Source organism: Scyliorhinus canicula, chromosome 3 (assembly GCF_902713615.1).
Source record: "Scyliorhinus canicula chromosome 3, sScyCan1.1, whole genome shotgun sequence".
Taxonomy (NCBI): Eukaryota; Metazoa; Chordata; class Chondrichthyes; order Carcharhiniformes; family Scyliorhinidae; genus Scyliorhinus; species Scyliorhinus canicula.
Genome location: NC_052148.1, coordinates 93,055,098 through 93,071,241, shown reverse-complemented (window position 1 = coordinate 93,071,241; position 16,144 = coordinate 93,055,098). Strand labels below are relative to the sequence as shown.

The following is a 16,144-nucleotide window of genomic DNA, read 5'->3' as shown; positions in this document are numbered from 1 at the left end:
CGATTTCACGCTGGTTGGCTAATTAACAAGGAGCCAGTCACTGCCGGGGAGGGCACCAAGTAAAGGGAGGGTGCGTGGTGATGCTTCTAATAGGTCCCCTCAAGGGGACATCCTCAGCGGAGCTGTCCCAGGGTTTTGCAAACCTGTACAAAACCAATCCTGATGGGAAAACGCTGCAAAGCATGGCTAGACAGCACACTCAAACACAAACACTAGGTCCCCAGACATCTTTTTAAATTTTATTTCAGCCGGACATTTCATCACGCCCTGGATCGAGGTTGCAGCAATAACGTAAATGCCACCTTACTTATCAGCCCGCCCGCCAACCGTAAAAGCAGACAGGCCAGGTAAAAATTACATTCAATTGGCCCCTTAATGGGCTAAATTGCCTGCTTGATTGTCGGCGGGTGCGCTTCCAAATCCCATGCGGCCCGAATCTCACGCAAGTGTGTGATGACATCAGGATGCATGCCCGACATCTCCTCTTGCGATTTCACATTAGTCCCGATCGGCTGTGCGCCCATCCAAGTTAAACAATAAGCTGTAAGCAATAATTGGGATTTTTTATCTTCCCAAGTATGAGTTTGACTCAATTTAGATTCATCATTAGCTTGACTCTGTGTTCATATTCTCCCCAAAACCAATAGATTGTGGCTCAAGACTCGCTCAAGGACCAAGGCCCATAATCTAGGCAGACCTCTATGCATAACTGAAGAATTGCTGCATTATAATCTTTCGAATGAGACAATAAACCATGGCACCATCTGCCGCCTACTTGGATGTAAAAGATTCCATGGTACCATTCAATGAAAAGCAGAGAGGCTCTTCCAGTATCCTGTTCAATATTTAACTTCACTAAAACTGATGATTTATCTATTGCTGTTTATGGGATCTTGCTGTGTGCAAATTGGCTGTCTGATCTGACTACAAAACAAGAGTGTCTCTACTTTAAAAATATTATCAATGGTTTGAATCATGCTAGAATATTCTTAAAATGTGAAAGGTACCAAGTAAATGCAGCAAAAGTTAGCATAGTTTGTTTTACTGAAGACAATTTTTGTTTTCCTCAACAGGTGCTATTGTTACAGAAGGTGAAAGGATACTAATTGACAAATTTAAGCTGGATGCATCAAACCTAATGGTCAAGCTTCCAGAGTCCAAACGCTCACTGTATGAAGTATGGTATCAAGTAATAGCTTTGCCTAATCATGGTGTGATAATTGTTGGTGAGCGTAACATCACCGATCAGAAACCCTATTTTTCTCAGTTTATTGTGAATAAATATGGAATAACCTACTTACACGATGACTCAGAAAGTCTTCAGGATAATTTTACCTTTGCTGCATGGTTAAACCTAAAAAGCAAAGCTGCATCAAGGCCATTGAATGACACTGAAGTTGTACAAGAGATGTTCAATATTACCATTACTCCTGTTAATGATCAGCCTCCAGAACTGAGAACCAAAGCCCCCAATTTGAAGGTACTGCAGGGTTACAATGCTGCTCTTAATTCGGACCATATAAGTGTTGTGGATTTAGATAATCTACCGGAAGAAATCCAATACAACATTATCAGTGGACCCAATAATGGCTATGTGGCCACAGCAGAGAACCTGAATTTGTCTATCAAGCATTTCACACAGGCTGACATCAATAATGGTAACATTTGGTTTGTTCAAGATGGAAGCTCATCATCTGGTGTTTTTTACTTTAGTGTCACTGATGGTGAACACCGGCCATTATACAAATTATTTAATCTGGAGGTTATACCTATTACAATCACGCTTATAAACAACAGTCAACTGGAGATTCAACAGGGACAAAGTATTTCCACCATCACCAGTGAACACTTGGCTGCAGAAACGAATGGAAAGATTACCGTGATAAATTACAAAATTACTAGCCCTCCGAAATTTGGACATTTAATGATTGGAAACAAAAGTGTGATTTCCTTTCAGCAGGAAGACCTTGTGAAAAGGCATTTGACTTATCATATGACCAACCTCTCTGCATCACAAGATAGCTTTGAGTTCACAGTGCTGACTTCTGAAAGTAATGTTTCTGAGCAGGTGGTTAACATTACAGTCAGACCTTTGCTGAAAATGGCAAAAGACTTCAAGATTCCCACTGGAACTACCTGTCAACTTGGAACAACTATATTGGATGCCAGTAAGCTGGCCAACCAGACAACAAGTAATCCCAAGTTTGAAGTAAAACTATTTCCATTCTATGGCAGACTTGTGATACCAAGCCACACATTCAGAGGTCGCAGAGAAGTTGCAAAGATATTTACTCAAAAAGACATTGAACTTGGTCTTTTGCTGCTTGAGGTTGAGGCCAATATGACTGGATTGGATTTATTGAATGACTCTTTCACATTTGTTTTGACGGCAGATAATGTGCAACCAGCTGAAGATACCTTCCTATACAGCATTATTCCATTTAATGGTTCCAAAGTACAAAACATCACATCAAATGAAAATCCTTCACTTTCTAATTCACGTATGTCAACTACTTCAGGACAGTTACATCTGAGAACTCAAACAGAAGTGTACACTCTGACGCCTACTAAAACTGTGCCACGGTGGCGAAATAAATCTCACTGGGGGAATCAGAAAAGCAATACTTCTGCTTTTGTCCTGGATGTGACACTGGCAAGTTTTGCTCAACAGACTACAGCACAACCACTCAATGGAAAGCCAGTTGCTCAACCCATTCAGGATCCCAACTCTCTTCAGATAATTTTACCCTTGGCTTTCCTCGCACTTTTACTTATCAGCATAATCATTGTTGTAGTCCTGATGAAGCGGAAGAATAAACCGAAGCACAAACCTCTAATTAGTAATTGCCCTAATAATGGAGGAACAAACAGTCCAACCTTTCGGCCAGTGGAGAGGAGTCCAACTGTTCCAGCTGTCACAGTCACCCGTCTTAATACAGGTGGCCCTTCTAGTCCTTCAACAATAGAAAGACATAATCACATGGTCAAAACCAGCACCAGTTCAAAAGAAACCTCAACACTACTTTATAATTCTAATCAAATTGACGCAGAAATGGTTCAGCATTGTCGCACAACCCATCCAACCTTGAGGCATAATCAGTACTGGGTATAACAAAACAAGAGATTTACCCAAAAAGAAACCCTGCTGGATAGAGAGTACGGCAGACAAATTGCTTCCAGAATCATAATTCAGTGTTCATTCCTGCAACAAATGTTCAGAACCAGAAAATGACTGATTACGCAGCATCTTTAAAAGTTTCATTGCTAAAGTGAGTTCGGAAAACTATTTTTTAAAAAGCAAGTAGACACCATGATTTTTCAAATTAGTATTTTAAACAGGTTGCCATGATGCTTTGAAATCAGATGCTTCTTAATTTAGGGGGGTTTTTTTGCTGCCATGTTGGGTAATTTGAGTCGGGAAATTTCCTGACCTGGCAGAGCTGCTTTGGGTTAGAGGGCCCCATTAGATGCAAATATCCCTCTGGGAAGAGGGGTGGGATCATATCGGGCCCACCAATCCTTGAAGCAGTTCAAGGATAGCAATAGGGGCAAGCTGGTTAGAAGGCCTATCATAAGTCCTCTGGAACGTCGTTCCAGTTTTAGAAGCTGTTAGAGCCTCTGATCCTCATGCTGCCTCATCCACCTACCAAAACCTTATGGAGGCTCATACCCTGCCCATGCCACCTCCATAGCCACACCCTAGGATCCATAGTGGGCAGACTTAAAAACCATTTCAATTTTTTTTTTCGCTATCTAATGCAGCTCTCACTCATACACACTTGATAGTGAGAGAAACACCCATTCATGAAACTCTTTTAAATCTCAAGTGATTAATGTCTTATAAGAACAAACTTTGATTCAGATCACACATCAAAGATAGCTAATCCTTTAATAGCCTCTTTAAACCACCCATCAAAATATGAACTGAGAACCCCCTGCTGAGATAATTTATGCTTTTAAGCATCCATTATGACATAATAATAACCCTCGTGGCAGTGTCAACAAAGAACTCTTTTGTAACTGTACGGTCAGTTGTGGTGATGCTTTCTCCTAACCTATACCAAATGATCTGTCAAGCAAAGAATGGCAGCTGAGGGTTTGTTATTAACTCTCACTGGCAGATCCAGCCTCTTTTTTCACGTTTAAAGAGCAGGGATTTAAAAAAACACTTTAGATCATGACATTTAAACTGACCTTTCCACTCTTCAAGTGCATTTGCATCTTTGCGTAAAACATGTGTGTCTCACACTGCGAGTGAAAGCTCTTGGCACAGCCAAATTGGGATCTCTTGAACACAGCTCTAGGTTCAAATGATCCTGCTGAATTTGGTTTCCCCTCAAGTGTGAGTCCCACCCCAGCAAAAATTGGATCTGTCGGAAATAGGTACGAGACTTCGCCATCTGGGTCCCCCACGATTTTTTTAAGTCCATGGAGTCTTCCTGACTGCACAAAAACGTGGCCCTTAGACTCGATGTCTTTTTAGTAGATCTGTTAGCGGAGAAATTATATGTGATTCCTTTTCAAAATCTAGATTTGTTTAATATAATTTTCTGAGATCCCTGTAAATAATTAGCTGAGAATGAAAAGAATAATGCTCTTAAGGCTAAGCTAACTTGATTTTAAAGACTTTGAAGAATCAGTCAAACATTTAAAATTAGTTGGCTTACATTTTGTAAATTATGCCAGGTGGTATCCGTAGTAACTATGCAATATTGAAATATAAGCAAAGTTTGGTGCCTTCATTTTTATAAGGAGTGAATTTGTGTAATGTGCTTAAAGGTGGGGATATGGGGATGAAATATTTTCTTGCTTTTGGTCATTATGTGGCAATGTCATGTACTCAAAAGGTCTGTATGTTACAGCACCCCATCTGGCATGTTTTTGGTGGGGGAAGGGGCAAATAAAATATGACAGGTGGCTAGCCCACTGACTTCCCGCTCACCCCCCGATTAGGTCCCCATAATACAGTAGGCAAGCAGGCATCAAAATCAGCAGCCTGTGCGCCATTTTGAAAAACTCATTAATGGGCAAGTGAGTTTCTTAACTATCTGAGGTGCAAAGATGGAAAGAAAGGCAGGGTGTGTCCTTCACGGGGTGCCTTACCCGTATCAGGGACAATAGTCTGATGATACCCCAATTTGTATCTCCCTGCCTGGCCTCCTAATCCCAACTCTCCTGCTCCAATCCCATCCCCTCCCCCACCCCACCTCTCATCTCCTCCCTCGGGTGCCTGGTCCCTTCCTTTCCTAAACATCCGAGACTCACTTTTGTCCAGGATCCATTGCTCTCCTTGGGTTTACTTGCAGTACCAGACCTTCCAATACCTGGATGGCCTGATTGTCCAGTAGCTCTCAAGGCCAGAATGTTCTCCCACTGGGGGGAGCAAAGTCCCACCCTTTGCATCTTTAGCCGCCTGCTGTGTGTTGTCACTGTCGAGCACTTATTTTAAAGCAACCGAATTTTGTAAAAAGGCAAGCAATGAGCCTGCCCCCATGAAATTCAGCCCCAAGGTCCAAATCTAGGTAAGGTTAGATCCAGTGCAAAGCTCCCACTAGTCCAATTCATCAATGTGCATGAAACAAAAGTACCATTCACTTCACACCAGCATGAAAGTTTTCACTTTTAGATTAAATGTATGCAAGAGGCATTCTTAAGCACATGATTTATATATACCAGTGAGAAATGAATAATGTATGAGGGCAACTTACTTTCGGCTTATTTAAAGAATGATTTTGTTACTTTTATCAATTATCGGGATACAATTTCTGTCTTCATCAAGTTTGATGGAGAAATTAAGTGTACGTATAAAGCGGCAACATTGCCTTTACAGATACATATTTTTTGCGATTGTTGGCAAGCACATGAGGTACTCTTCTCAACTTGTTTCAAGTTACAGATTTTTTAAAATAATTTTTCCCATGGATACATATTTTAATAAGTCAAAATGGTGGACTGGAATAAATTTTATTAAACATAGCACTGCATGTAAGTATTTGAAGTGCCTTTATCTGTGCTGTTCTTGTACAGCGGTTCTGAATGACCCTGTTGGAAAAAAAATACTTCTGCAGCATATGTAATATTTTTACACCCTATTTCATTCCCCAGAAATTAGGAGTGGATTTTATGATGTCACGCAATAGAGACTACATGAGCTTGAGAAGTCTTATATATGCACTGAAGAAAATGATGCCAATTTTCCAGTGACTCACTAGGTTCCAGAGGATATTAGTCAGTGTTGTGCCACCCTGTGTAATTTTGAGTTAAGATAAAAAGGTTACTTATCCACTCCTTAAAACTCTGAATTACATTTCAAGGAGGATTGAACCTTTTCTGATCCCCCAATTCTGGTCTCTTGAAGCATCCTAATTTTTTTTTAATAAACATTTTATTGAGGTATTTTTGGTATAGTAACAACAACAAAATAAACAATATACATGAAACCACAAACATAGTGTAAAAGCCGTTTACCTTTCGTACAGGTCCCACCCTTATTACCCCCTACTCTAACTACTCTTTCTCCCCCCCCCCCCAACTCCCCGTCTGCTGACGATTAATTTTCCACAAAGAAGTCAAAGTTGCCACCTCCAGGTGAACCCTAATAGTGAACCTCTCAAGGCAAACTTAATTTTCTCCATACAAAGAAAGCTAGCCATGTCCGACTTTGGGGGCTTTGAGTCCCTCCATGCCAGTAGTATCTGTCTCCGGGCTACCAGGGAAACAGAGGCCAGAATGTCTGCCTCTTTCTCCTCCTGGATTCCCGGATCTTCCGACACCCCGAAAATCGCCACCTCTGGACTCGGCGACACCCTTGTTTTTAAAATCTTGGACACGACATCCGCAAACCCCAGCCAAAATCCCCTAAGCTTTGGACATGTCCAAAACATGTGGACATGGTTCGCTGGTCCTCCCACGCATTTTGTGCACCTGTCATCCATCCCAAAGAATCTACTCATCCGGCCCACTGTCATGTGAGCCCGGTGAACAACCTTGAATTGCATCAGGCTGAGCCTGGCACATGTTGCAGACGCACTGACTCTACTCAACGCGTCCGCCCATTGACCATCCTCTATCTCACCTCCCAGCTCCTCCTCCCACTTGCGCTTCAGCTCCTCGGTCTGCATCTCCTCCGACCCCATAAGCGCCTTATAGATGTTCGAGACGCTCCCCTCCCTGACCCACCCTCTGGAAATTACCCTGTCCTGAATCCCCCTCAGCGGTAGGAGCGGGAAGGTTGACACCTGTTTACGAAGAAAGTCTCGCACCTGTAGATACCTGAATTTGTTTCCCCTCGCCAGCCCAAACTATTCCTCCAACGCCCTCATACTTGGAAAGTTCCCCTCTATGAACGCATCCCCGATCCCCTCTCAATCCCTGCTCTCCACCATAACCGGAACCCCCCCATCCATACTCCCCGGGGCAAACCGGTGATTATCACAAATTGGGGCCCTGACCGATGCTCCCACTGTTCCCACATGCCGCCTCCACTGGCCCCAAACTCTCAGGGCCCCACCACCCGGGGCTGGTGGAGTACCATGCCGGCAGGAGCGGCAGAGGCGCCGTTACCAACGCCCCCAGACTGGTGCCCTTGCATGAAGCTGCCTCCATATGCACCCATGCCGACACCTCCCCCACCACCCATTTCCTGATCATGGCTATATTAGCCGCCCAGTAATAGTTGCTAAAATTTGGCAGTGCCAGCCCGCTCTCTCCCTGACTTCTCTCAAGCATTACCTTCCATGCCCGCCCAGACGAAGCCCGCGATCACTTTGTTGACCCGCTTAAAAAAGGACCGCAGAATAAAGATGGGGAGACACTGAAATACAAATAGGAATCTCGGGAGGACCGTCATTTTCACCGTTTGCACCCTCCCAGCCAGAGACAAATGAAGCGCGTCCCATCTCTGAAAATCGTCCTTCATTTGGTCCACCAGCCGGTCCAGATTCAATTTATGCAGCCGGTCCCATTTACCGCCACGTTGATGCCCAGGTACCTAAAACTTTACTGACCTAAATGGTAGCTCTCCCAGTTGCCCCTCCTGTCCCCTCGCCTGAACCACAAACAAGTCATTCTTTTCCATTTTTAGCTTATACCCTGAAAACCGGCTGAATTCCCCCAGAATCTTCATGATTTCTTCCATCCCCTCTACTGGGTCCGAAACATACAGAAGCAGATCAACCGCATAGAGCAAAATCCTGTGCTCCCCTCCCCCCCCCTCCTCAGACCAGTCCTTCTCTCCATGTTCATAAATCGCCCCCCTCGCTTTTCTCAGCTGCTCCACCGCCCTCCCTGTGGTCAGCAAGCTAAGCTCACCTGTAACCTCCGCCGTTCCCTAAAAAGCCCTGCCTCTGGAGTCTCCGCAAATCTCCTATCGATCTGTAGTATCTCCTTTACCAGTTGGTCCGTCTCTGCCCTGTCAACCTTCTCCCTATGACCCGGATCGAGATCAGCTCCCCCCTGACCTTCAGTGCTTCCCACACCACCATTGCTGAAATTTCCCCCGTATCATTGACCTGCAGTCTGAGCTCTGACATGTCCTCAGCCGCTCGCACACCCTTTCATCCGCCAAAAGTCCACATCCCTCCCCTCCAGTGCAGGCGCTGGTTACTGTCTTTACTAACCTGTAGGTCAACCCAGTGCGGAGAATGGTCTGAGATGTAATCGCCGAGTACCCCGTGTCCACCACCCCAGCCAGCAAGGCCCTGCTCAAATAAAGAAATCAAACCGGGAGTACACTTTATGCACCTGAGAGTAGAAGGAAACTGCTTCACCCACGGCTGCCCAGATCTCCATGGATTTCCCTCCCCCCCCCCCCCCATCAGCTCCTGAACCCCCTTAGTTCCTTTGCCATTGCTGGCATCCTGCCCATTTTCGAGCTTGACCGGTCTAAGCCAGGTCCATAACTGTATTGATGTCCCCTCCATGACCAACCTGGGCGAGTCGACGTCCGTATCTTTCACAGCATCCTCCTAATAATCTCCACATCGTCCCAGTTTGGCACATATACATTAACTGCACCCACCTGCACCCCCTCTAGCTTCCCACTGACCATATGTACCGACCTCCGAAACTATTCTTCCCGCCTCAAAACCACACCCTTATTGATCAGGATCACGACACCCTCTAGCCTTTAAATCTAGCCCCAAGTGAAATACCTGACTGCCCCAGCCTTTCCTCCGTCTAACCTGGTCCGTTACCCTCAGGTGCTTGTCCTGCAGCATTACTACATCCGTCTTCAATCCCCTAAGATGCGCGAACACACGTGCCCTTTTGACCGGCCCATTTAACCCTTGAACATTCCAGATCATCAGCCTAGTTGGGGGGCTCATTGCCCCCCCCCCCCCCCCCCCCCCGTCGATCATCCCCTTTTTTAGGCCCGCCAGCAGCCCCCGCCCCCGACCTCCTCTCTGTCCCTCAGCCCATGTCCCTCCCTCGTCAGCAGAACATTCACCCCCCCCCCCCCCCCCCTCGATCATCCCCTTTTTTAGGCCCGCCAGCAGCCCCCGCCCCCGACCTCCTCTCTGTCCCTCAGCCCATGTCCCTCCCTCGTCAGCAGAACATTCACCCCCCCCCCCTCCCCTCCTCGCAACAACACCCTGTAACCCAAGCCCTTTCCTAAACCAACATATGCACCCCACTGCACTTCTGTAAGCTAGCTCGCCTAGCTAGCTTGGTGCCCCCCATCCCCGGCGCCAGATAGTCTCCCACCTAATGTTCCCTCCCCCCCCCCCCCCTCCGCTCATACAAACAAACTCCAACATCAAACAATCCCCACACAATTGCCCAAGAGAAAAACACCAAGATCAAAACAAGCACACCTCCATCCCCCAACAGTGCAAATGAAAACCTTAACTCACTCAGCTCTGCTGCTGGTTCCAAATCAATACAAACAACATCACAAACAACTTCCATAAAACTCAAAACGAGAAACTTTTTGCAAAAACAGAAACTAAAAGAAAAACAGAAACATGAATGTTGCAGCCAAGTTCAAAAGTTCTTAGTTCACCACCAGCCCTTTCTTTTTCGCAAAGTCCAACACGTCCTCAGGCGACTCGAAGTAGAAGTGCTGATCCTTATGCGTGACCCATAGACGGGCTGGGTAGAACAGTCCAAACTTCACCTTTTTCTTGAAAAGGGTCGCCCTGATCTGGGTGACCTTCTCCTGGCTACCTCCACACTCAGGTCTTGGTAAACCCACAGGATACTATTGTCCCATTTACAGCTCCGTGTCTGCTTGGCCCACTGTGCAATGTGCTCCTTATCCGAGAACCAGTGGAATCTCACCGCCATTCCTCTTGGGGGATCTCCCATTCGCGGCTTCCTCGCAAGTGCTCTGTGAGCCCTGTCCACCTCCAAGGGCCGGGTGAATGCTCCATCCCCCAGCAGCTTCACAAACATATCTGTGATGTATGCCCCAGCGTCCGTTCCTTCGGACCCCTCTGGGAGCCCGACAATTCTTGGGTTCTGCTGACGGGATCTATTCTCTAGGTCCTCCACCTTTTCCAGGAGCTTCTTCTGCTTGTCCCTCAGCATCCCCACCTCCAGCTCCACCGCAGTCTGATGCTCCTCCTGCTCAGCCAGCGCCTTCTCCACCTTCTGCATCGCCCGATCCTGGGCGTCCAGTCTAAGCTCCAACCGCTCAGTCGACTCTTTATCGGGTCCAAGCAGTCCCGTTTCTGCGCAGCAAAGCCTTCCTGAATAACTTGCATCAGCTGCTCCATAGACTCCTGGGTCGACAAACCAGAGCTCCGACCCTCCGCCATGCTGTCACCTGTTGCAACTACAGTCCAAGTCTTCTCTATCTTTTTGTTTCTGTCCTTACGAACACTTCTAATCCTTTTCTACATGCATCAAAGTGGGAATTCAGTGAAGAATTGCCACTAACATCTGTTTTACAATTCAAGTCCATTAGAAAAATGGGGGAAAGGTCCAAAAGTCCGACCAGAGCGGGAGTCACCAAATGTGCAACTTACTCCTTCATAGCCGCCACCGGAAGTCAAGCACCCTAAATTTAATCAATCCACTATTAGAGGCCGTTCTTTCAGCTGTCTGGGCCCTACGTTCTGGAAAACCCTCTCTAACCTCTCTACCTCCACACCTCCCTTTCCTCCTTAAAGAAGCTCCTTAAAATCTACCTCCTTGAATATCTCCATGTCAAATGTTATTTGGTAATGCTCTTCTGATGAGTCTTTCAATTTCAAATGCTACATAAGACCATTCCTCCCATGTGATAAGGTAAAAGAATGCCAAAATACTTTAACATGATTTAGTGAGTATTGAGTAACCTTCATTTCACATTGCCGAAGAAAATTGATTTACTTGTTCATTTGTTTTTCAGTTTTACTCATGGCTGGATTTCTTGCATTCGTAATGGGGTTTTATTTAATTTGTCCCCAGGCCACTGAAAAAGTGAGTGTTTTAATTCTCCATGGTCGCTGTGAGAAGGTATCAGTGACCTTTCTACAAACACAGTGGTTTGTCTGCTGGTTGTGCTATTATAATGATCTTTGGTCGGAAATAATAGGATTTTGATCCAGTGTTGGAGGAATAATTGTAAATAGGGGGAGATAGCGGCACAGTTATACTGTCACCGACCTAGTAATCTATAGGCCCAGGCTAATGCTCTGGGACACGACATTCCAGATCCTAACCACTTGCTGCGTGAAAATAAATCTTTCCTCATGTTGCCATTTGTTCTTTTGCCACCTTAAATTGCTGTTCCTTGGCTCTCAGCCCTTCTGCCATTGGGATAAGTTTATCTCTATCAATTTTTCTCCATTCATGACTTTGAACACTTTTGCATCCTAACCTCTTCTCCAAGGACAACAACCACAGCTTTTCCTATCTATCTATGTAACTGAAACCTGGGATCTCATTCGGCTTTCTGACCACTTTTCCAACCACCCTGCCACATTCAATGTTATGTGTACCTATACCTCCAGCTGCTCCTGTGCTAATCCCCATTATATTGTATTCTTTATTTTATATTGCCTTTATATTGCCTTTCCTCTTTCTTCCAAACTAGATCGCTTCACACTTTGCTGCATTGAATTTCATTTGCCCATTCCAGCAGCCTCTCTTTGTCCTCAGGATAGTCTCTCACTATTCTCCCCACAGTTCACAATACCTCACAGTTTTGTGTCATCTGCAAATTGTGCCCAGTACACCCAGGTCTAGGTCATTAACATAAACCAACAAAAGCACTGGATCTGCAGAACCCTAATGTATAGATTTCCGATCCGAACATCAACCATTTACCACTACTGTGTTTCCTGTCATTCCGATAACTTCACATCCATGCTTCCATTGTCAACTTTTCCGACAAGCTTATTGCATGGCACTTTATAAAATGCTTTTTGGTAAGCCACATCAACCATGTTACCATGATCAACCCTCTTTTACCTCATCAAATAATCTCAATCAAGTTAGTTAAGCATTTTCTTTTAACAAATCCATGCTGGCTTTCCTTAATTAGTCCATACTTTCCCTAATGACTGTTAGTTTTGTCCCTGGATTGTTATTCAAGCTTTCTCACCACTGAGGCTAAACTGACTGACATGTAGTTGTTGCGTTTATCCAATTAACTTTTTCAAACATTGGTGTAATTTTCCAATTCTCCAGTCCTCTGGCACTTCTGTATTTAAGGAGTATTGGAAGATTATGGCCCAAATCTCAGTAATTTCCACCCTTGCTTCTCTCAGCATCCTTTAGGTACAGCAAGCCTAGCTACTATCTCCTATTTATCAATTCTTAGTCTATCATGTAGTTCAACTACATCCTCTTTCACTATAACTTGGACAGCATCTCCTTCCTTGGTAATCACATGTGCAAAATACTCATTTAAGGTCAGCATAAGGGCGGCACATAGCTCAGTGGTTAGCACTGCTGCCTACGGCGCTGAGGACCCGGGTTTGAATCCAGGCCCTGGGTCACTGTCCGTGTGAAGTTTGCACATTCTCCCCGTGTCTGTGTGGGTTTCACCCCCACAACCCAAAGATGTGCAGGGTAGGTGGATTGGCCACGCTAAATTGCCCCTTAATTGGAAAAATAAATTAATTGGGTACTCTAAATTTATTTTAAAAATTTCAAGGACAGCATGCCTTGAAACATTAACTCTGTTTCTCTCTCTCCATAGATGCTGCCTGACCTACTGAGTGTTTCCGATATTTTCTATTTGTATTCCTCATTGCCTCAGCCATGCATTTTGCCTCAGTCAGTAGATCCTTTTTTGACTCCACTCCTCCTGTTATTAACATTTTACTATTTATGTGCTTATTGAGTATACAATTCGTTTCAATCTAATGGCCTGTCAGATAAGATGCAAGAACAAGCACTGTATTTCAGGGCACCATAAAGTTAAAAGTAGCATAGGAAGATAAAGTAACTCAGACCAGTGGCTAGCAGACAGTAAACATGGTTTTTAACATCTAAATAGATAATAGGAAGTAAGGAGTTCAAATGAAGTCTTGATAAAATGTGACCTCGGAAGAGAATGAGCTGAAATTTCACAACCAAAGCAGGTAACTTGAGTTAGGAAAGTTCCCAACTTGAGAAACCCCTCCATGGATTAATGGGCTCCATTAGACCCAATTTCCACTCCAGGGAGTTAAGGGCAGAATCAAGTCAGACCCACAGAATCCTGAAGTGGATTTTATGTAGCCTTGAGGGTGGGCGAATGCTGGTAGACTGGTTTGAAGGCCCACCCTGGTCCTGTGGAACATCATCCCAGCAATTTAGAAGCTGCTAGATCTTCTCGCCCTCACCCTATCACGCCCGCAAAACTACCCCTCATACCACCATGCCAGCTTATGCACCCTCAAATTCCCCATGCCACCTCCATAGGCACTCACCCTTGCACAGCGGGCAAACTTTAGGAACCATGTGGGAATGGAATAAAACTCTAACAATCCAATACAGCATTACTGCTACACACTTGATGATTAAAAACAATCATGAAACCCATTCAGTGCTTTTAAATGGATTATATAATCGATTATAAAAACAATCAAACTTCTATCAAGACCTCACATCAACTAATCCTTTAATAGCCTCTTTAAACTGTCAATCAAACTGAACTCAGGACAAAAACATCAAATGGTGAAAAAACTCAGCAGGTCTGGCAACAACTGTGGAGAGAAAGAAACAGAGTTAATATTTTCAGTCCAATGTGACTTCTTCGGAACGATGAGCTTAGAACTGCTGTTAAGATAATTGTTTAACTTTTGAACTCAGCCAAGCATCAGGAATGACATAATAACAGAACTCCATTGCAGCTCCATGAACAGGTGATAATTTCTTTTCTAAACTACATCAGATGACATGTCAATTAAAGCAATGCAGCAAAGGGTTTTTATTAATTGTCGCTGACAGCTTGGGCTTGTTTTTCTTTTCATATGTAAAGAGTGGGGGATTTAACAAAACTGAAAAGTCATGACACTTATACAAACCTATCCAGCTTTGAAAAGCATATTTATTTGATTCTTGCATTGTGGATTACAGTGCTTGGAGTTGCCAAAATAGGGTTATTTTAACGCAGCATTGAATTTAAATTGCTCCACTGAGTTTGGGTTCTCTCCTGTGTGAGTCATGACTGATCCCATTCCCCCAAGAGCAAAAATTGGGGCTGTCGGGACATCCACATCCTGGTTCCATCCATCATCTTTAAAGGTCAGCGGAATGGCTCCGGGATCAGCATTTTTAAAGTTCTCTGATGTCTCAACTCTGTTGAGAGCGGCATGGCGGCACAGTGCCACACTGCTGCCTCACAGCGCCAATTCGGCCTTGGGTGACTGTCTGTGTGGAGTTTGCATTTTCTCCCGTGTCTGTGGGCTTCCTCCAGATGCTCCCATTTCCTCTCTCAGTCCAAAGATGTTCAGGTTAGGTGGATTGGCCATGATAAATTGCCCCTTAGTTTCCAAGGATTTTAGATTAGGTGGGTTACGGTGATAGGGTGAGGGAGTGGGCCTACATAGGATGATCTTTCAGAGGGTCAGTGCAGACTCGGTGGGCTGAGTGGCCTCCTTCTGCACTGTAGGGATTCTATGTTCTGTGAAAATCTAGCCCAATGAATTAAAATAGTAGACAAAGCAATGGACACTAATTTCAATGCAATCAGGATTTGGGAGAGTGGTGAACACTTGAAATGTAATTGAGAGGAGTCAGAGGAGTATGCAGATAGTATTGGTAAAACAAGGGCAAGAAAAATTATTCAGGGAAAAATGTTTAAAAGTTAGAAATGAGAGGACAATTGTTTATAAGAAGACATATTTTGTGGACTTTATAGAGAGTTGCAAGTTATTCTCCATAACCCGTATTTGCTAAGTAGGTAACAGATATGTGGTATGATATTAAACTTTACATACCAGAAAGCCTTAGTCTCTGTCCTTTGAGCTGAATTAATGTCAACATCTCTGAGATATGGGGCAGGATTCTCCGTTTGCCGACACTGAAATCATGAAACGTGATTGGGCGGAGAATAGTTCCGGCGCCAAAATTGCGGCGGGCACCAATTTGATGACAAATCGCAATTCTCCGTCACCTCGACAGCGTATCATTAGCGGGCCTAGAAATCATGAAAACGGCGTGGTGGCTGCTGAAGGAGAGAGAGGAGGTACGGAAAGTGTCCAACATCGCCATAGTTTGCTGACGGTTGTACCAGAAGCCATCGATGCAGCTGCGCGTGCCGCTGATTGCCCACTGTGAACTTAGGGCCACAGGTCGTTTACCTGTCTCCCCCCCCCCCCCCCCCCCCCCCCCCCCCAGGCCACCCCCAGGTACCCTCCGGCCCTAGCCGACCCCAGCTGCATGAATGTGCTACAGCACAAACCAGTGCCATATTGTTGGATTGGGATGAGTGTGTGTGGGATTGTAATATGTAAATGTGGCTGCAGCTTGTCAGCCTCCCGAGTGTCAATCACTGACCTGGCGAATCCCGCACTATTTTCCATTGGAATCAATTGTGTTCCACGTGGCACCGGTGCTAGCCCCTTAACAGTAGTGGAATGGTCCAGGTGCAGCGCCAATTTTGCTGTCGAGAAAGTCCACAAATTCTGCATTGGTGTCAACACTAAGTCTCAGAAATGGAGAATCCCACTCATGAGGTTTTGGAGCATAACTGGCATCCATTGAACTGTGTCCCAATAAAATC

General features: G+C 44.9%; 1 protein-coding gene and 1 long non-coding RNA gene across 2 annotated transcripts in view; one reads left to right on the top strand and one right to left on the bottom strand.

Moving 5' to 3' along the window:
* Positions 1-5,989, top strand: part of LOC119962800 (chondroitin sulfate proteoglycan 4-like) — a 147,776-nt gene extending 141,787 nt beyond the window's left edge. Inside the window, exon 10 of the mRNA XM_038790894.1 lies at positions 1,074-5,989. Coding sequence (XP_038646822.1) covers positions 1,074-3,112 — 2,039 coding nt within the window. The 3' untranslated portion in view covers positions 3,113-5,989. The remainder of the gene's footprint in view (positions 1-1,073) is intronic.
* LOC119962801 overlaps positions 1-16,144 on the bottom strand; it is a 150,700-nt gene that overhangs the window by 7,808 nt on the left and 126,748 nt on the right. The gene's annotated exons all lie outside the window — the stretch shown is intronic.